The following is a 22,805-nucleotide window of genomic DNA, read 5'->3' on the forward strand; positions in this document are numbered from 1 at the left end:
AGACCTAATGAGGTTTATGTCAAACACTTGTAAATATGATGAACATCTAATACAGGGTTGAAAATCTCCGTAAAGGGGCGGAACCGGTGAACAATGCTGCCATCATTGACATGATTCAAACCAATATTTTTGAAGACATAGGATGTGGTACGTAATGATAAGCTACCAAAGCCAATGCATACGAAAGACCCTAGATCATTTGATTCATTGGGATTCAGGACTTTCCTAACTCGTAATAAACTCAGTACAATGAAACAGGATCTTCATTTTCCTTAAACTTTATTGAGCTTTTAACAAGATTCTGGGCATTTCAATGCTTGGATCGTATTCCAAGGCCATTTATCAGAGCCAATAAACATACCTTGATAAATAGTTGATTGACAGCAACACACTTTTAAATAAAAACGTTGCTAACAGATAAAAACCTTAAGGCAGCCATTGCTTAATTGTAGTTAATTCATATGAAATGTTTTGTCGACAGCAACACACTTTTAAATGAAAACTTTACTAAAAGATAAAAACCTTAACACAACCATTGCTCTATTCATATGAAATGGTTCATCGACATACTTTGTAAATCAATTATACCCCTGCACACCATGTTGTTAAGGTCCCCTGTGTAGAGTGAACCCACTGACGGACCGGGGCAAGAGGTTCCAGTTGATGAAGATCCTCTGTCTCACCGTCATCCCTATCCTAGGAGTATGGGGCTTCACCATGTACTCCCTCTCAGACAGCGTCAGGAGCAAGTCGGAAATAGAAATGGTAACTTACACAAATGCAAGAAAGGGTGCAGCATGTAAGAGTTTGTTTTCTCTCCTGCCATGTTCATGACATGTATGTGATAACTGCAAGAGTGCAGGTCGCTTAACAGTTTTCCAAGATATTTAAAAAAAAATCGCATTAAAACATTTTTCATGTGGCAATACAGAAAAAAAAACAATGCATTCAACGCCTACGATAAATATAGAATATTGTATCATAATTGCATTAGATTCAATCAATGAATGTTTTATGTACGTGAAGTTAGCGGCCTAGCAGCCTAGCGGCCTAGCGGCCTAGCGGCCTAGCGGCGTGAAGTTAGCGGCCTGGCGGCCTAGCGGCCTAGCGGCGTGAAGTTGGCGGCCTAGCGGCCTAGCGGCCTAGCGGCCTAGCGGCCTAGCGGCCTAGCTTACGGGGTGTGTAAGCACCGAAATGTACTTGCTATGGTAATCAGATCTCAAAATATGCACAAGTCCGATTCGGGAGAAAAGCTCCTGGCACCACAGTTTGCACAATATTGAAACAAAATAGTAACCAGCCTACAGTAGAAGTGTTCTTACACGGTACCACATTCTCCGATTTTCGAAATATGTCCGTTAAATGAAATTATCAAATAAAATATAAATCATACTCACGTTTTTTCATGTAAACATAGGGCACAGCTCCACCACGGAAGTGTCGACAGCTCTTTTTCTTTGCACCACCGTAAAGTGGTGGAGCTGGCGTTTAGACGCCGTGAGTTTGCTTGAGTTTTTTTTATACAATCAGGCAAAACAGTCTATGACGATCGTGGTCATGTTGGGTCGGCTGATCCACCGGCTGCAGCGAGAGCGGGATATGAGCGTTCTCTACCTGAGCGACCTGGGGCCTGGAACCAAATCCTTCCTCCTAGCAGAGTACATCGCAACGGACGAGGCCATGCAGGAACTGTCCATATGGCCAGGTATTGTATGGCACGTTATGTCTAATATAGCGTCTTAAAATCAGCCACTGGCGATATATATAGGATATATAGTATTATGCTTATCGAACGTTCGGAAAATCAGAAAGGTGCTGTCGACCTCATATGCATTGACTTCTTGTTATTGCTACAAAAATACGTCATGTTGTTTTTCGGTTCACAGTAATCTCATTTTCACTGGTCGGGTGCTTCGGTGGGACATGACATGTGCAAAGTAGTTACTTAGTGAAAAAGACACAGCCTAGATGTAGTAATCAAGTCTATAGATACACTCTTTACCATATATCATAAAGTATAGTATGCCTATATAAGAATACAGTAAACATTGGAAATTTGTATAGCCGTTTACTCATAAACACATTCTAGGCGAGTTGAAGGACAACCCCCGTGAGGAGTTCCGGTCGAAGGCGAATCTGATGTCGTACATTTCCCAGCACCGGAACTCCCTAAACCCGCTCACTGTCGACCTCTATGTGGAGATCAACTTCTACAGCTCAATCACAAGGTACATATACCTGCATTTAAGAGCGGTATACATCCAACTCGGACAGCATTCTTAATCAAATCTAGCTGGGCCAAACTCTATTGTTGAACACCACCTATAGGTCTTGTTTTACAACTACCATGCGTATTTATGACAAGGGTACTAAGTTACAAACACATTCATTATTTCATTTGCATTATAGTTACAACCATTTGCCCCTGCCTCTTTTACAAACATGAACCAACAGCAAAGCATTTGAAAATAAAACCAATAAAATAATTTTAATTACTGTATAAAATATTACGTGCTGTTATAAATGGTAGGATTCCAAATCACCTTTATTTGTTCTAAGGACTGCAATTATTTTATGACACGTGTAAGCGAAATGTTAAGCCTAGCTTCGAAATCAGTCAAATACTTCATGTTCGTTTTGATTGCGAAGTCAGTGTTAAGACTTTACCTTCAACTCCAGTCATAATATTTCTTTACGTGTGTGGCTCAGCTGTCCCGTTTTCTTGTGTTCAATCATTGTTCGGCTTACTTTTCAAACCAGTCAAAATAGTTTATTTAAGAATTGTTTTTCTGTGAAATAAATGTTTGGACTCGCGTTAAGCCCCATTAAAAATTTACTTACGAATGTGTCCTTATTTTTAACATCAATATTTGGACTAGTTTAAGAACCAATCAAAGTACAAAATTGGTGTTTTGTTTGACATTTGTGTCCCTTTTTGTGAAATCAATGACTGGCCTACACTTAAATCCAAACATGTTACGACAACTATTAAAAAGAACCTTTAAAAACCCCTCATTGTTTTCAATCACTACTCCAAGGTACTACCAGCATATTTAATATTAGACAAACTGTTGCATTTATGTTTCAATGTTGTACCATCACGTGATCAAAATGGACAAGCCAATATTAGTATTGTAAAATAAAACTATAAAATATGTTTGATAAAGAACAACCTTCATGAACAAACAATTGTATAAACTGATTAAAGAATAAAGAACCACAGGATACAAAAACGTATGTCTTAACATAGTATGGACATTAAAGAACTTGTCCCCAAACTCATAGGTTACGGAGTTTATAGCTTGGTTTACGAACCATAGGACCCGTTTCATCAAAGCTCGGAAAAAGTTTCGGAGGATGTTTTGCTAATTTAAAATAATCTGATTTTTAACAAATGGGTAAATCTGAACATTCAATGACAATTCATTACATATAACAGCATGAATGATGCAATGAGGAACAATACGTATGCGACAAGCATGGTGATATCATTGTCTTATTTCCTCCCTTTTTTAAGTGAAGTTAATTTAGCTTTCAGTATCAAAATATTTTATGAACATAACAGTGTAAGATTTAATAAATATGCGAAGTATTAGTATCTAGAGTAATATTGTAAAACTTGCATTACAAAAGTCATGTGATATGCAAGTTCAGTCATGACCATGTGTGCGCTAAATTTTGACTTTGCTTTCAGTTTTATGTCATGTTTGTTTTTGCGATAAATGCACCTGATATTGTTATGCCTAAGGGTGGCATATAGTTAATTAAAAATCGCATTGGCCTAAAGACCTCAAACTTGGTAGAGGTCTAGCAAACTTGACAATCACCCTAACTATTTTGCCGGCAGTTGTTCAAAAGTCAAGGTCGTGGTGACCATGAGATGAAAATCCGATTTCGCTCAATAAATGAAGAATGCTATACAGGTACCTCAAACTAGGTATGCTGGTAAGCTGCACTTGCTTCCATTTAGTCATGTTACAAAAACATTTGTAATGTCTTTGATTCTTTGCATTAATAAGCTTGTTGTTTTGTTGTGTAGTATTTGCTTGAAATGTATGATTCTGTCTGATTAAACACTGTGTTGATACTTGTTGCAACATTCATAAGTTGAGCAATCGAAAACTGGTTTAAATCTCCCATGAACTCCTATTTCGCTGGCCGTACCAAGGCGGTAACCCCAGCATTACATACTATAGACAATTTAATGTATTTGTAATCTGTGTGTGTTGTTTTGAGACGTTACGTGTCTATATTTCAGTGTTCATTTATCCTTGAACTTTGTGTCTCCAGTTCTCACGTATTTTCTCAATTTACACATGCGCTGGATTATATCCAATACGGATTCATATTACACGGGTGCGAAAAGCACTCGATAATACTGGCTTTATCTTAAATGTAAGCTTCTTGAGTGAAATTCAGCTGAAAATTGGTGAAAATGTTCTACTTTCGTTTGTAAACATTGATGTGTTTGATAGGAGAATCGGTTTTATAACTCCATAAACAATATGTTTACAAAATAACCCAAATACGTGTGAAGATTAAACATATTTATATGGCACTGCATTCCCCGATTTCTCAAATAAGCCCTCATAATTGTGATATTAGATAAAATAACGAGTCATACTTACGTTTTACGATGATATCCGTTCTTTTGCTCTAGCTCGGAAATGTCATTGGCTCCTCTTTATACACAGCTCCTTAAAGAGCTGGAGCCACTGTTTCGCAACCGTGTATTAGGAAGTATACTGCCTATTGTGATTGAAGTATAAATGGGATTTATTTAAAAAAAAAAAAAAAAAAAAAAAAAAAAAAAATTAATACAGAACTGATACATTATTTGAAGGCTTGCATTTTAAACTTTACATCTAGTGATATGTTGATGACAGTTCGTTTTGTTATTAGGCCTTAGTGTAAATTATTTGATCTAAGCGATATCGAATTATGATAGCAAAAATTCGGTCAAGATTAATATTGTGAAGACTTTAATCACAATATACATATCTCAAATATCCTATTAGTCAAAAAGGACAATGACATTGTTAAACAAAACCGTTCAATGAAGCCATGAAAATCTCTATGCCAAAAAATAGCTCAATATATCTTCCCATATTGAATGAAAAAAACAATGAATCAGTGATCGATTTCTATGAAATAACAAATGTAGAGGCTTTTTCACACACATACAGGTTATAAATAGTATTAATAGATCATTATAATTCGTACATACCTATATATAGTTATGTCTTAAATTTATTGTAATTTTCCACCTCTCCGAAATTCCTAACAAATACATACCAAAATTCCCAATTTGACGGGTATGTGTCAAGTTTATAAATAGTCAGAAAAAAAAATCTTAAAAATAGTTCTATTTTGTACGCACAGTCATATTTATAAATAAGTCTTCCAAAATTGTTATCAGCAATTATCAAACATGATCAGACATAATAAATGTTACATTGTGTGGTTTTGATGACTTATTTTATTTCTTAATTCTATCAGTGGAAGTCTCGTATTAGTTTCACTCTATAGTACTTGGTATTACCTCTCAATTACAAACATCACTATGTCCATTGTTCAGAGAGTTCCTTGAATGGCTAGTGGAGAACATCAAAGGTTCCGGGTTTGGCTCCACGTGGAAAACTCTGGTTGCCTATCAGAAGGTCACCAGGTGCAAGGAGGACATCGGTGTCGAGCGGGCATACGGTGCCATGTTCTATGCATACGGAGGTACGTATTTGAGTCTTGCACATATTGAAACGTTTACGATTGCCTTGTCTATTCTGATATGGTTCGAAACAAAAAATAAAATAAAAAGCCATAACATTACGTCACCCTAGTGCAATAACTCAATAACTGCATAAAGAAATTGAAGCTGATATTTAGTTCTTGCATCAAGCTGATGAAATTTATCAAATTGTTATAATAATTAAAAGTAGGTATATAAGATTATAAGTATCTTCCATGGCCGAGAGTGTAAGATAGGTTCATTCCGACCCGAGCGTAGGGTGTTTTGCGGAAACGAGGTTTACCGAGTTTCCGCAAAACACCCTGCGCGAGGGTCGGGATGAACCTATCTTACACGAGCGGCTATGGTAGATGCTTTTTCTCCCACCTCAGTTAAACAAAATTAGGTAAAAATGTATTTTTTGCTGGAACTCTTTTGTGCTTAGTGAAAATAATTGCGAATGGATATGCGATAATTCGTGGTTGTCATGGATATGCGCGCAGTGAATCAGATGATGTAAATAGTCAAATCGGTCTTTAAATAGTTCTAAGGAGAGTGAAGCATTATTTCTTGAAAGGTGCGTGAAAACTGTTTTATTGTGACATTTAAAGCGAAAAATAATTAATTAGCGTTCTAAGTATTGCCACAAGACAAGGTTTCCATGATGCTACAGACGACAGTCTTTAACAAGGGAGGTAACTACAATGTGGTGACCATAAAAAGGGAGTTCCATACGGGCATTTTATCTTCGCCCGTGGGCAAGATAAGAATTTCTAGCATGGTTAAATTATTGGATCTACTTATCTGAGGTGGGAGAAAAAATGGTTAAATTTTAATTCGATGTGCTGAATAGTGTACAATATTTGTCTTATGTTTCAAGGTACTTATACTGACATACCAGCTGCTTTTTACCCGTAAATGTTTTTATTTTGGTTTCATTATTTTGTCTGGTACACAGGTTTTCCTAGCTGGAGCGACTTTGAGTTTTACAACGAGCAGATACACGACTTCAAGTACAATTACAAGACCGCTGTGTTCTACTCGGACATCGTGGTGCCCCTTCACACAGAGGAGGTCAAATCGCAGAACGAGTTCGGCCTCAACATCACTGTCATTCTTAACTACTACAGGTAAAAGTTATTGTCCAAAACATTCGTAGAACTAGTTCGGTGTCATCATTACTGTAATTCCACTAAACTATATCAGGTAGATGCCGTTGTCCAAAACATTCGCAAGTTTTCTATATGTGCATGGTACCTAATGTATTGAATCGTTATATTATTTTCTGTGTGGCTCGTTTTTGGTATTTGGCAGGTAATGTTTGTGCATGGTAGGGTACCAGATCCAGATGGCATGCGTTCCAACTAATGCAATCCTTACATTTTCAATGGCAAATAAAATTACTTTTTTTTGGTGATTTTGAGAGTCGCAACTTTGATTTTAAAATATTTAATAATGCCAGTCCCTTACTTTACGTTCGGCGAATACGTTGCTAATACTTGTTTACATTGTTTTAAATTGATTTCCTGCAGGAAAGAGATACAGTACCACGTGCCTGGTCAGAACTACACGTCGAACGAGAAGGCTAAGTATTTCTTCGACAATATGACAGAGTACCTGGACTCCCTCCTGCTTATACAAGAGGAGGTGGCACATAGGATCTCTGAGGAAGTGGACGTGGTCCTCGCCCAAGTCATATTCAAGGTCAAACTGGATCATTATATCATACTCCCCTCTACCTAGCTACTACCCTGTATTCGCTAGCTGGTAGTTCATGCGATACTGGCTGTGATGTTGATTTACCATCAAATATCACCATGTAATTGCTAGGTTGTAGAACATGTGGTAATGGTTATGTCGGTGATTTGTATTCCCCCCGTCTTAATGTTCTCCGTAATAGTTAGATGACATAAAATTAATTCTTAATGAAAAACAAAAGGTGGAGTGAGCGAAGCTAACGAGCCCTTCCTGTTCAATCAGAAATTACTTCAGGTCATCTATCTGACTTAGAATCGACCTCATTGGCTGATACATTGACAACGCAAAATCAAACGCAGGGAGTGTGTATCGAATGAGTGGCAGTAGGCGGACCTTTAAACACCCGCGAAAGTTGAAATTCTTAATGATTAAGCGTAGTACTTGATGAATGTCTATCTGGAATTTCATTGGCTGAGAACGTATGTTCTTTTCTAATTCGTATTTCCTTACAACTATTACCATGTAATTGCTGGGTTGTAGTATGTGTGGTACTGGCTACAATGGTGATTTGTATATGCGCCTCGTAATAATGTTCTCCTCCTAAGTACCATCTATGTATTATACACTGTTTTACTCATTTGTAGTATATGCGGTACTGGCTGTAATGTTGATGGGATGCGCCGCGTCATAACGTTCTCCTCCCAAGTACCATCTATGTGTACCCCTATTTGTTCGCAGTACTGGCTGTGATGTTGATTTGATGTGCCCCGTCATGATGTTTTCCTCCTAAGTATCATCTATGTGTATCCCTATTTGTTCGCAGTACTGGCTGTGATGTTGATTTGATGTGCCCCGTCATGATGTTTTCCTCCTAAGTACCATCAATGTGTACCCCTATTTGTTCGCAGTACTGGCTGTGATGTTGATTTGATGTGCCCCGTCATGATGTTTTCCTCCTAAGTACCATCTATGTATAACCCTATTTGTTCGCAGTACTGGCTGTGATGTTGATTTGATGTGCCCCGTCATGATGTTTTCCTCCTAAGTACCATCTATGTGTATCCCTATTTGTTCGTAGTACTGGCTGTGATGTTGATTTGATGTGCCCGTCATGATGTTTTCCTCCTAAGTACCATGTACTGGCTGTGATGTTGATGGGATGTGCCACGTCATAATGTTTTCCTCCTAAGTACCATCTATGTGTACCCCTATTTGTTCGCAGTACTTGATGTGATGTTGATGGGATGCGCCGCGTCATAACGTTCTCCTCCAAAATACCATCTATGTGTATCCCTATTTGTTCGCAGTACTGGCTCTGATGTTGATGTGATGTGCCGCGTCATAATGTTCTCCTCCTAAATACCATCTATGTGTACCCCTATTTGTTTGCAGTACTGGCTGTGATGTTGATGTGATGTGCCGCGTCATAATGTTCTCCTCCTAAATACCATCTATGTGTATCCCTATTTGTTCGCAGTACTGGCTGTGATGTTGATGTGATGTGCCGCGTCATAATATTCTCCTCCTAAATACCATCTATGTGTACCCATATTTGTTCGCAGTACTGACTGCGATAGTGATTGGTATGTGTTATATCTAGGTTTCGTCTTACGTTACATCAAACTATGCTTCTGTACTTCCCAGGTTGTAGTGTACGCGGTGCTGGTTGTGGTGGTGATCGGGATGTGCCCGATCATCATGTTCTCCTCCGAGGCACTCGCCAGTGACATACAGAGATACACACAGACACTCGTCCACAAGACCACGGAACTCAATATCGAGAAACACAAGGCTGACACTCTCCTCTTCCAGGCAAGTACCTAATGGACGGTCAGGTTCAGAGTAAAGTGGTGTAGAAAGGTTATTTTGTGGATTCTTCTTAAAAACTTTTATCATAAATGGCAGTTATAAATATATTGCAAAAATATGTATTGAAAACTTGAATGTTCTATTATACTATTATATATATATATATATATATATATATATATTATATCAACACCTTTACTCATTCTTAGTCGATAATAGAACAAAAATACTATGATGATTCCCCTTATGTACAAATAAAAACTATAAGAAATGGAACAGTCCAACCAGTTGAATCGCTTAATCTGTTGACGTAAACAATGAGTATAAATAAGACAACTCTCCGATATGTATTAAGTCCCTTACCTACTCATACGACTGTAGAGATCAATAAACAGGAGACAAGGATAATATTAAACAGTTCATTGCCATCGTTTGTAAAAAACAAAAAAAAACAAAAAACACAAAAACAAACAAAAAAAACACTATGGTTATAGTACAGGAAGATTTGAAGAGAGAAGTACATTTTTGTTGATTAACCATCAATACGGAAATAACCTTTTTTCCTTTTAAATAATTCCCTTATTTGTTGCTACAATTGATTGTCAAAGAATCTAAGATAAAACTAGACTATGTATTTGAAGAAAAGCTATCCACGGCACACTACAATATATCATGGCGGGCAATCATTGGATCCGCCACATTTTGATATATTTTGAAAATGCTCCCACGCGTCTTTCGTTAAAGTGCCAATAAGTAGAAAATGGACGTAAATGGTGAGTATGGCCTCTTTGTTTCAGAGATATATAGGAGTAAACTTGACTATGCGTTGTGTAAAAGTTCTAAACAAAAACCAAAGCTGATCGTCTAGAAGTTGCATAACATGTTAGATGTTAGAGCTAAATGTTGACAATTCTGGATGTTCATGAAGCGTTGTCTTTCTGTAGGTTTAAAAAGTGTCTTTACATATTTGTAGCTTCTATTGACTGAACGTTGTCTCGTTACTTTTTGCTAGACTCGATATTGTGAACGTTGTGGTGCCAATGGGTAGGTCGTGGTGCCAATGGGTAGGTCGTGGTGCCAATGGGTAGGTCGTGGTGCCAATGGATAGGTCGTGGTGCCAATGGGTAAGTTGTGGTGGCAATGGGAAGGCTGTGGTCCCAATGGGTAGGTCGTGGTGCCAATGGGGTAGGTTGTGGTGCCAATGGGGTAGGTTGTGGTGCCAATGGGGTAGATTGTGGTGTCAGTTGGTATTATGTGGTGTCAATGGGTAGGTCGTGGTACAATTGGATAGGTCGTGGTGCGTGTCAATGGATAGGTCGTGGTACAATTGGATAGGTCGTGGTGCGTGCCAATGGATAGGTTGTGGTGCCAATGGGGTAGGTTGTGATGCCAATGGGTAGGTTGTGGTGCCAATGGGGTAGGTTGTGGTGTCAGTTGCTATTATGTGGTGTCAATGGGTAGGTCGTGGTGTCAATGGGTAGGTCGTGGTGCCAATGGGTAGGTCGTGGTGCCAATGGGGTAGGTTGTGGTGCCAATGGGTAGGTTGTGGTGCCAACGGATAGGTCGTGGTGCCAATGAGGTAGGTTGTGGTGCCAATGAGGTAGGTTGTGGTGCCAATGTGGTAGGTTGTGGTGTCAGTTGGTATGATGTGGTGCCAATGGGTAGGTCGTGGTGTCAATGGGTAGGTCGTGGTGCCAATGGGTAGGTTGTGGTGCCAATGGGTAGGTCGTGGTACAAATGGATAGGTCGTGGTGCGTGCCAATGGATAGGTCGTGGTGCGTGCCAATGGATAGGTCGTGGTGCGTGCCAATGGATAGGTCGTGGTACCAATGGGGTTGGTTGTGGTGCCAATTGGTATGTTGTGGTGCAAATGGGGTAGGTTGTGGTGTCAGTTGGTATGATGTGGTGCCAATTGGTAGGTCGTGGTATCAATGGGTATGTCATGGTGCCAATGGGTAGGTTGTGGTGCCAATGGGTAGGTCGTGGTACAAATGGATAGGTCGTGGTGCGTGCCAATGGATAGGTCGTGGTGCCAATGGGGTAGGTTGTGGTGCTAATGGGTAGGTCGTGGTGCCAATGGATAGGTCGTGGTGCCAATGAAGAGTTGAGATTCTCAGGAGGAAACGAATGTTTTAAAAAAAGTGAAGTAATTAATTAAACGAAAATTAACAATTAACCTAATCATTGACGATCTTTTGAAAGAATGTCGAACAAACACGCCGCTGGGTTACTTGGAGCATGATAAATCAATAAGTGAATGCAAACGATCACTTTTAGATCTAATTCTGTATTTCCAGGTTTCTTTAGGCACAACTTGTGCAAATTTGAAGTATTCGAAGATATGATTTATTCACGTATTGTTAGTATATTATGCATTAATACTATTTTTATTGAAAGCTAAAAGCCTCATTTGGGGACGAACTTTGACTCTTGCATACTTCGTAATAGATCTCCCATGTGTTCCCATGCAAAACAATTGCCACTGTTAAAATAGATATTGGGTACAGTACAAATGTTCACTTTATTGTGAAGAATAGAACGGGCAAGCACGAGATATGTATGATATCGAGAGTCGAACAGGATAAAACCCAGATTAAATCAATAATGTGCTTCAAAATTCCATTCTAGTGTCCTGTGCATTTCGTTGTGTGTGTCAGTCTCGCAAAATGAAATAAAATATTTCTATAAGTAAGGGAAGTAACCGTACACAATATACGGATGTATCAACAGTTGGTTATCTTTACTTGTGCTCAACAAGATATACATTTTCAACATAAACAATCCATCCCTGTCCCGATACATCTCGAAACATGATTTTTTTGGCGGAAAGGATGGAAGGTCTGGTTGCTCTATGAATTCACACGTGTGCCATCACAACTGAAAGTGAATTCAAATGTCATAACTGACATGAGCTAAAAGTGACTGTCATTTCCAGTCACACCTGAACAACAGCTGTTGAGGAACAGAATAAGATAGGAGCAGATCCGGGCACGATAACCTACCTATTTTCGAACAGCCCTCTTGGTTCTTTGGCGTGGCCGGTGTAAGGCACATATACATGAAATACAATTGTACTGTTTTTTAAACATGCACTTAGATCACCAAATTTCCAAGATCAGAGAACCAGTCAAGGGAGAATCATTTTAAACGTACTTTGGTTTGACAAAGTCGGGGATTATACCCTGGATCTTCCGCAAGGGGGATGGGGTGGGCGTGATCAAGCCAGATTATAACTGAATGAACTACTCACGGTAAACTTAAATGTTTTATGTTTCTCATTGCAGCATAATCGAATATATCAGATATATTGCTCTGAATCAGTATCCATGTAAGACATTTCGTCCTTGTTCATAACTATTTGCGAATTTCGATGTACACCGAATAAAAACACAGTATATAACAGAAATCTGGTCATCGGACTTGTTTAATAACAAGAATAGCAAAGCCGATTAAATATAGCAATTAGTCTAGAGGCACTAAGCCAAGAATGGAACGAGGACAACATTTTTGCAGTGGCTGGTATCAGCTTTACCGTCAGAGCCTGCCGTCGCCCGGTGATGGACACACCTTCGCGTCAATGGTCCTAAGGTTATTAAACGTCATGATGCAACTCCTAACTTTTCCACCACTCCTTGTGTTGTAATGAAGCGTTCCTTGAAGTAATGAACAACGAACAATAACATGGAAGAAAGGAAAATAGTCGTATATTTATAAAAGTGTATTTCCAGTTTTGCCCATTTTTTAAAGCTAGCCCTTTGGGCAAAGTACTACAAATTGGATGCTATTACTCAGCATTGTATTCTGTATTCTTGATCACGCTGTCTTGTTGCTAGATTCCATTTTTGACGGCCTGTCAGCGTGGAAATAGCCTGTCAAAAATCCCTGAATTAGTGGTCCATTACCTTTAAGACAAGGTCTGGGGTACAAACTTTTATCGAACTTGTCACTGTTGGCCATTAATTTTATAATTCTGTGGAGTGATAATGAAATTTTCAACCGTTTGTATTTTTTAATTTAAAAATTCTTTGTAACGGTTAATAGTGAGGTATCATAAACACAAAATTGGTAGGATTTCTGAAATTGGAAATCTTAAAAACGGTTCAAATGAAAATAAAAACATTATTCGTATACAAATATCTGAAACATATATTTAAAAAAAACAAACATTTCTACTGTGTTCAAATATATGTCGACTGGAGTGTTTTTGTATTTGTTACAAAAACACCAAAACGAGGTTAAATATATAAAGGTAATAATAAAAGGTATACAAATGCGCAAGCATCTTTTCATAGGACTAAGAAAAAGAGCTTCTTTCCACGAGTTAGTTTGTTAGAACACAAACGGTTTTCATGGTAATCTGCAATACAACGACACCAAGAAGGACATACTACGCAGGCACTACGTGGAAGTCGGTCACTTTCATCACGCCATTGTGAACTATCTAACATTTCCTAAACCGCCGAAATCCATAGATCTTTTAAACGCTAACATATTACGTAGAAAGCAACATCTCTTAATGAGTGTTGTTTGTAACAACAATAGTATATCTCCTTCTATGTCTCATTTTTCATCTTCAGATGGTACCCAAATCAATAGCAAAGAAACTACGCAGCCAGGGCACATATTCAAACTCTGACTTCTTCAAATGCGCGACGATCATGTTCGCGGACATCTTCGGGTTCAACCAGATCAGCATGGAGCTGGCCCCGGGTGAGGTGATTGACCTCATCAACACGTTCTATGGTGTGCTGGACGAGAGGATAGCCAACTACAACGTGTACAAAGTGGAAGCAATCAACGACTCCTATATGGTCGCATCCGGTGAGTGAGGGTTCGAAATATAATTGACATTTAGTTGGAAAATCAGCATTGCGTGTTGTGAGTATTGTCAAGAGCAATTTCCGAAATGACTTAACATGTTTCAGGTATACCTAACAAAGACGATAACCACGTGGCTGAGATATGCACGCTAGCCCTGGATTTACTGCACGTGATGAACCAGACAAGTTTCAGCTTCAACACATCACGCTCCATTCACATCCGTATTGGCATTCACACAGGTAGCACCTTTGTAGTCTAGATAGAGGGGGAGGGGCAACTGTGTAGTCTGGAGGGGGGCAATTGTGTAGTCTAGAGGGGGGGGGGGGCAACTGTGTGGTCTGGAGAAGGAACTGTGTAGTCTGAGGAGGGGCAACTGTGCAGGCTGGAGGTTGGGGACTGTGTAGGCTGGAGGGGGAACTGTGCAGTCTGGGGAGGGAATTGTGTAGTTTGGAGGGAATAAACTGTGTAGGCTGGAGGGGGTAACTGTGTAGTCTGGAGAGGGGCAACTGTGTAGGCTGGAGGGGGGAACTGTGTAGTCTGGAGGGGGGGCAACTGTGTAGGTTGGAGGGGACAACTGTGTCGTCTGGAAAGGGGAAATTGTGTAGTCTGGAGGGGGCACCTGTGTAGGCTGGAGGGGGAACTGTGCGGTCTAGGGGGGGCAACTGTGTAGGCTGGAGGGGGGGGGGTGCTGTGTAGTATGGGGGGAAACTGTGAAGTCTGGAGTGGGGGTTGGGCAACTGTGTAGTCTGTATGGGGTATCTGTGCAGTCTGGAGGGGGGCGTGTAGTATTGGGGGCAACTGTGTAGCCTGGAGTGGGGGTGGGCAACTGTGTAGTCTGGAGAGGATTCTGTGCAGTCTGGAGGGGTAGGCAACTGTGTAGGCTGGAGGGGGAAATGTGTAGTATGGAGGAGGGGGGCAACTGTGTAGTCTGGAGTGGGGGGCAACTGTGTAGTCTGGAGTGGGGGCAACTGTGTAGCTTGAAGGGGAAACTGTATATTCTGGAAGGGGGGCAACTGTGTAGTCTAGAGGGGGAACTGTGTAGTCTCGAGGGGAGGCAACTGTGTAGTCTGGAGGGAGGGGGGCAACTGTGTAGTCTGAATGGTGGGAGAGCTGTGTAGTCTGGCGTTGGGGGGACTGTGTAGTCTGGAGTGGGGGGCATATGTGTGGTCTGGGGTAGGGATATGTGTAGTCTAGAGTGGGTGTGGGTGGCAACTGTGTAGTCATGAGTGTTGAGGCAACTGTGTAGTCTGGAGTGGCGGGTGGAGGGGGGGCAACTGTGTAGTCTGGAGTGGGGTGGCACTGTGTAGTCTGGAGGGGGGTGTGGGGGGGGCAACTGTGAAGTCTGGAGTAGGGGTCAACTTTGTAGTCTGGAGTCTGGGCCACTGTGTAGTCTGGAATGGGGGGCAACTGTGAAGTCTGGAGTGGGGGCGGGGGCAACTGTGTAGTCTGGAGCGGGGGGCACTGTGTAGTCTGGAGTGGGGGGCTACTGTGTAGTCTGGAGTAGGGGAACACAGTCGTATATAGGAGTATGTCTATTACGTTGTGTAGATGTTCTCACCTTCTGAACAGATGAATTTTACTGCTTATCCATTGGGTACATTGGGTAATGACATCATTGTCGAATTCTTGTTATCGTTGTCGGGCGACTTCATAGAATACCCATCAATTCCATTTGGAAAGTCATTTTCATAATGAAACTATACTTTGGCTCAAAATTTAACGCAAGTTTGAATATTTTTTTTCTTATATTGAAGTGATAACTTCCGAAATATGTGATATACTGATAGTTTGGGATGACACTTATGATACTCATATATTCCTTACCAGAGTATATAAAGGTAATTCTTTCAACTACACTGCTAGAACATCAAACATCTAATATAGTTCTGAGGCTTTTTATCAATGATTTGCTAGTAAAACACAAAGCATTTTCATCTCACTAAAACTGATGACACCATCTACCCTACCCCAAAATCACCAACATCCTACTACCCCTTCCGAAATAACATCGACGCCCTATCATTATTCTTCCTGAATATCACCAGCATCCCACCTCTTCATTTCCTCAACATCACCACCAGCCCACCTCTTCCCTTCCTTAATATTACTAACATCCCTCCTTTTCCCTGCCTCAATATCACCAGCATCACTCGCCTTCCTCAATATCATCATAAACCTGCATATTCCCTTCCTAAATATCACAAACATCTTGCCTATTCCCTTCCTCAATATCACCAACATCCCACCTCTTCCCTTCCCCAATATCATCAGCATCCCACCTCTTCCTTCCTCAATATCACCAACATCCCTCCTCTTCCCTTCCTCAACATCACCAGTATCCCGCCTCTTCCTTCCTCAATATCACCAGTATCCCGCCTCTTTCTTCCTCAATATCACCAACATTCCACCTCTTCTTTTCCTCAATATCACCAGCATCCCACCTCTCGCCTTCCTTAATATTACCATAATCCTGCCTTTTCCCTTCCTCAATATCACCAACATCGTACTTCTTCCCTTCCTCAATATCACCAGGATCCCTCCTCTTCACTTCCTCAATATCGCCAACATCCCACCTCTTCCCTTCCTCAATATCACCAGGATCCCGCCTCTTCCTTCCTCAATATCACCAACATTCCACCTCTTCTTTTCCTCAATATCACCAGCATCCCACCTCTCGCCTTCCTTAATATCACCATAATCCTGCCTTTTCCCTTCCTCAATATCACCAACATCCCACCACTTCCCTTTCTCAATATCACCAACATCCCTCCTCTTCCCTTCCTCAATATCACCAGTATCCCACCTCTTCCCTTCCTCAATATCACCAGTATCCGGCCTCTTCCTTCCTCAATATCACCAACATTCCACCTCTTCTTTTCCTCAATATCACCAGCATCCCACCTCTCGCCTTCCTTAATATCACCATAATCCTGCCTTTTCCCTTCCTCAATATCACCAACATCCCACCTCTTCCCTTTCTCAATATCACCAACATCCCTCCTCTTCCCTTCCTCAATATCACCGACATCCCACCTCTTCCCTTCCTCAATATCACCAACATCCCACTTCTTCCCTTCCTCAATATCACCAACATCCCACCTCTTCTTTTCCTCAATATCACCAACATCCCACCTCTTCCCTTCCTCAATATCACCAGCATCCCACCTCTTCCCTTCCTCAATACAATATCACCAACATACCACCTCTTTCCTTCCTCAATACAAAATCACCAACATCCCACCTCTTCCCTTCCTCAATATCACCAGTATCCCGCCTCTTCCTTCCTCAATATCACCAACATTCCACCTCTTCTTTTCCTCAATATCACCAGCATCCCACCTCTCGCCTTCCTTAATATCACCATAATCCTGCCTTTTCCCTTCCTCAATACCACCAACATCCCACTTCTTCCCTTCTTCAATATCACCAAGATCCCTCCTCTTCACTTCCTCAATATCACCAACATCCCACTTCTTCCCTTCCTCAATATCACCAGGATCCCTCCTCTTCACTTCCTCAATATCACCAACATGCCACCCCTTACCTGCCTCAATATCACCAGCATCCTACCTCTTCCCTTCCTCAATATCATACGCATCCCACCTCTTCCCTTCCTCAATATCACCAACATCCCAACCCTTCCCTGCCTCAATATCACCAACATCCCACCTCTCGCCTTCCTCATTATCACCAACATCCCACCTCTCGCCTTCCTCAATATCACCAACATCCCACCTCTCACCTTCATCAATATCACCAACATCCCACCTTTCCCCTTCTTCAAAATCACCAACATCCAACCTTTCCCCTTCTTCAAAATCACCAACATCCAACCTTTCCCCTTCTTCAAAATCACCAGCATCCTACCTCTCCCCTTTTTCAAAATCACCAACATTCCACCTCTCCCCTTCCTCAAAATTACCAACATCCTACCTCTTCCCTTCCTCAAAAGCACCAACATCCTACCATTACCTTTCCTCAAAAGCACCAACATCCTACCATTACCTTTCCTCAAAAGCACCAACATCCTACCATTACCCTTCCGCAGTATCACCAACATCCTACCATTACCCTTTCCGTGTATCACAAACATCCTACCATTATCCTTCCGCAGTATCATAAACATCTTTCCATTACCCTTTCTCTGTATCACCAATATCCTACCATTACCCATTGCTCTGTATCATAAACATCCTTCCATTACCCTTTCTCAATATCACCAACATTATACCATTAACCTTTCTCTGTATCACCAACATCCTACAATCACCCTTTCCCTGTTTCACCAACATGCCACCATTGCCCTTTCTCTGTATCACCAACATCCTACCATTACTCGTTCTTTGTGTCACAGACATCATACCATTAGTCTTTCTCTGTATCACCAACATCCTACCATTAGTCTTTCTCTGTATCACAAACATTGTACCATTACCCGTTCTCTGTATCACCAACATCCTGCCATTAATCTTTCTTTGTATCACAAACATCCTTCCATTACCCGTTCTCTGTATCACCAACATCATGCCATTAATCTTTCTTTGTATCACAAACATCCTTCCATTACCCTTTCTCTGTATCACCAACATCCTGCCATTAGCTTTTTTCTGTATCACCAACATCCTACCATCACACTTTCCCTTTTTCACCAACATCCTACCATTGTCGTTTCTTTTTATCACCAACATCCTACCATTGCCCTTTCTCTATCACCAACATCCTACCATTACCCGTTCTCTGTATTACAAACATCCTACCATTACCCGTTCTCTGTATTACAAACATCCTACCATTACCCGTTCTCTGTATTACAAACATCCTACCATTACCCGTTCTCTGTATTACAAACATCCTACCATTACCCGTTCTCTGTATTACAAACATCCTACCATTACCCGTTCTCTGTATCACAAACATCCTACCATTAGTCTTTGTCTGTATCACAAACATCCTTCTATTGCCCGTTCCCTGTATCACCAACATCCTTCCACAATCCTTCACCAATACCACTACCATGTCCTTCCTTGAGAAAGAGGCTGTTTTCCATATCCAATATTACTGTTTACAGGTCCATGTCGAGCTGGTGTTATAGGAACTGTCATGCTCAAATACTGTCTGTTCGGGGAGGCAGTGTTTGTAGCCAGTCGTATGAAGCTCAAAGGCCTTCGTAAGTCACAAACAACAGTTATCTTAATGCGTTTACTTAAAATATTTTAAGTCGTAAAACAATGTTTTGAACTGTTTTCTATTACTCTTTACCAATTATACATTTTGTGTGAGAGTGGTTTTAATTTTTTGCCAATTTAATATTTTGTTAAATTGTGATTTCAATTCCTCCGTGGTAGAACAACATTGGAAAATGATATTGCAATAAATCGCAAATGCAATAGTTAATAGGTGCAATTTCATCACAAATGATGTATTTTCAATGATAAATGATTTCATTTCTTTGAAGGTGGCTTAAATACACTTATACTCATGCCATAGTCTACAAGAAATTCGTTCTAGTTTTTTTTAACGTAACCTGGTTGTGAGTGTGCTTGAAAGGTGTGGAATCACGACGATTCTGTCCTTTCAATGAGGAATAACATGACAAATGCATTGAAAGTGCAAAGAAGGGAAATCATGCGTCACTTATGATCTGTACAAATGCTCATAAAATGTTACAAGAGCGTTATTTGGCAGTAATTTGTATTTACCTACTTAAGTTTGCCATATCTTTCAGCCAACAAGGTGCATATCAGCGATAAGACAGTTGCATTTCTTATGAAGAGCGGTCGATTCAAAACGAAATGTCGAGGTTCAGTCGACCTTTCAGTAAGAACATTTGAATTTAATACGTGATTAAGAGGCTAACGTAAGTACTTGTGTGAAAACGTTAAGAGTACAGTTTATAACTGCACCATTCAAAAACATTTTCATATCTCAGATTTAGTCCAGAAAGACAAATAGAGGGCTTCAAAAAGCGTAATCGAAGCAAACTACATGAAAAGAAAATTTAAGATGATGTTATTAGAAATCGATTTATTAGTAAAGCTAAACGTTGATGTCTGTAAACGGTCTGTGAATCATTTCGTTTCGTAACAGTACGTGCTTGAGACCAAATGCAATCCATATATAAAGTAGCCAACTTTTGTAGGCTCGTTTTTCGAACAATTATACCAAACAAGTCACGTTTGTGAAGGTGAATTAATCTTTAAATCAACGCCATAGTTTTATGTAGCATGTATATCCAAGACATTCTATTGTTCTTTATGTTGAAAGGGCCCTTGGGGATGGCCTAGACCCCGTGGTCCGTATTGCGGGTCAAATAAAAGAGGTCTTCGAGGCCTCAAAGATTATTTGAAAAATGTATGTATGTATGAATGTTTCATACATCTGCAGAGCCAATTGCGGATGACGACGCACTGGCTGTTGGACAGGCACGAGTTTGACACGGGAAACCTGGGCGACTCAGGGAGAAAGAAGCGCGAGTCTTTCGAGGAGAACATGGACAAGTACAAAGACGTGAAGAGAAATTCATACCAAAGCGTAACCTCAAGTACGTATACCAGTGTACCTGGGGATTGAAGTTCGTACATTTCGGATCCAATATAGCATTCCACATTTTACGAAAACTCCCGATTTGAAAATATAGTTTTCGCAAGATGGTTTAAATTTCTAACAAACCATATCAGCTCGAATAGGCCTAAGAGGTCCTAGTCCCACATCGCAGACACCCTTTATCCCATATTCGCTATGTTGAAATCAGTTACCTAAGCCCCCATGCATGTTGTTATTTTCTAGACGAGAGCGTAGCCATCGAGAAGGCGGTGCCGCCGTCTCTGCTGCAGATGCCTATAAATGAGTGGAAAGAGGAGGAGATCTTCGACAAGTATTGAACGCACTCCGTCCATCCATCTGTCCGTTCGGCCGCTAGGATAGAAAACGCTTACGCGAATGTCTAAATGTAAATTAGTCTCAAATACTTCGATAGTTTAATTCAATACACAAGAATATGCTGAACAGACATGTGCAAAGGTTCCAAGAACGAAATGTGTTGCCATGATTCTTGACGACATCGTGGGTTATTGGAATCATCATGACCATTAGTATCGCCCTTAATGTACATCTTTACTCATTGTTATCATTTTTAGCAATAGTGTTTCAAAACTTGAAAAGCAGCTTACAATTTATAATTGTTAGCAGAAACATGTCTTTCATCTTGTTTTTCACGATGAACGTTATAAACTGTACGAATAAACTCGTACTGAAAGTTGAAAAGTTACACTTTACTTTTAAAGTCGTGTCGAAGAATTTCACACAATCATGTATATGCAATAATTCAAAGTTATGATATATGTGCGCTTGGCGAGGTCGTTCTATTACCAAATGTTTTAATTTGGCATGGTACTGAATGTATTTGTAAAAGTTTTATATTGTGTTTCTTATTGGTCAATTGGCAGAATGCTTGTATACGGGCAACGACAGGAGAACGTGAATTATAACTGTATGTTTGAATTAAACTGATTTCCTCAATGGTTGCATTGTTTGTTTTTCTTTGTTAAAGTATTTGATAAAACTGGACTTCCCCACACTTACAATGTCCGTAAATTAATTAAAGAATTACAGATAAGTCCAAATAGTTATATAGACAAGCTTTTACTTGCGGATTAAACTGAAGCAAATATGGTCATTAGGTGGACGCGTTTTATCTTTAATTAATCCCCAGGATTGGAAGGTGTCACAAGACGTCAGAAGAGATACATAAATGCACAAACAAACCTCACGGAAACTCTTGAGATATGACTTCGCGGGTCATCCTGTTTACGATTATAATTGGTTATAGTTTGTCCAATGGAATGGCAGCATTTTTTAAAACTGCCGTTCTTTGAATTGGGTAAATTAACAGTCAACCTAAATTGATTTGAGTCGGGTGAATCGGTAGAATTCGACAGAGACACTGACAGTAGACGAAATATAATCCTGAACACTAAGCTGGTTGAGAGGTTATAAGTATGCATTTAGCAAATAAAAATGGTTGTGCCGATTACTTTCAATTTAAAATTGAAGCAAATGCAACTGCCGAATTTAAAACTAATTGAAAGCACTTCCTTCCTTAAAAATAAATACGCATTTAAAAGTAGATATGATTTCTAAAATCTTAACGTATTTATTAAATATCATTTTTCTCTTCGACACATACTTACTGTCTGTATTTCTACTAGACTAAGTTTCCCCTTAGGCTCCCTATAGTTTCGTTTTGTAAAGGTTGTCCTATGTGGGGAGTTACAGATTATTTGTTAATATAACTATCAGCATAGAACAACTATTGTATATGTATGAGTTTACTCTTAGTAAGACATGTAAATTAATTCAAAAGAAAGAATAATGCAATATATGGATTTACTTAACTTATGCAGTTGACCATATGTGAATTCGATATTTCAATTATTTTTATCTTTAAGTTTTGTAATGATGTTTGCACTGAATCACGTGTTAACACTATATTGTATGTTTATTTGTCCAAATGTGCCTTTGCCTTCTGGATTTTTTGTAAATAAATCTTGAATCTATCTTGAATCTAATTCAGAATCTCAATAGTATGTTTGTTTGTTACACTCGATTGATATATGTTTTGACAAATTGCATCCAATTGCGTACGTTATCGTGTCACTTGTTCCCTTATCGGCGGCAAGCCCACGCAGGAGTGCTGGGTTTTGGGAAGTTTCAAAGGGATTGGGTCGGGGGTCGTGTTCGGGAATGCAAGAAA

At 40.0% G+C, this 22,805-nt stretch overlaps 1 protein-coding gene across 1 annotated transcript; it reads left to right on the plus strand.

Moving 5' to 3' along the window:
• Positions 1–94: 94 nt before the first annotated feature.
• LOC128231034 (uncharacterized) lies at positions 95–21,520 on the plus strand. The gene is made up of 15 exons (XM_052943456.1): positions 95–147; positions 611–765; positions 1,531–1,705; positions 2,090–2,228; positions 4,291–4,297; positions 5,517–5,727; positions 6,684–6,855; positions 7,258–7,417; positions 9,068–9,235; positions 13,810–14,053; positions 14,158–14,292; positions 19,122–19,220; positions 19,779–19,870; positions 20,438–20,594; positions 20,840–21,520. Exons 1-15 carry the CDS (start codon positions 111–113, stop codon positions 20,932–20,934), a joined length of 2,046 nt encoding a protein of 681 aa, XP_052799416.1. The 5' UTR covers positions 95–110; the 3' UTR covers positions 20,935–21,520.
• Positions 21,521–22,805: the final 1,285 nt, after the last annotated feature.

The sequence above is a fragment of the Mya arenaria genome, chromosome 4, assembly GCF_026914265.1.
Source record: "Mya arenaria isolate MELC-2E11 chromosome 4, ASM2691426v1".
NCBI lineage: Eukaryota > Metazoa > Mollusca > Bivalvia > Myida > Myidae > Mya > Mya arenaria.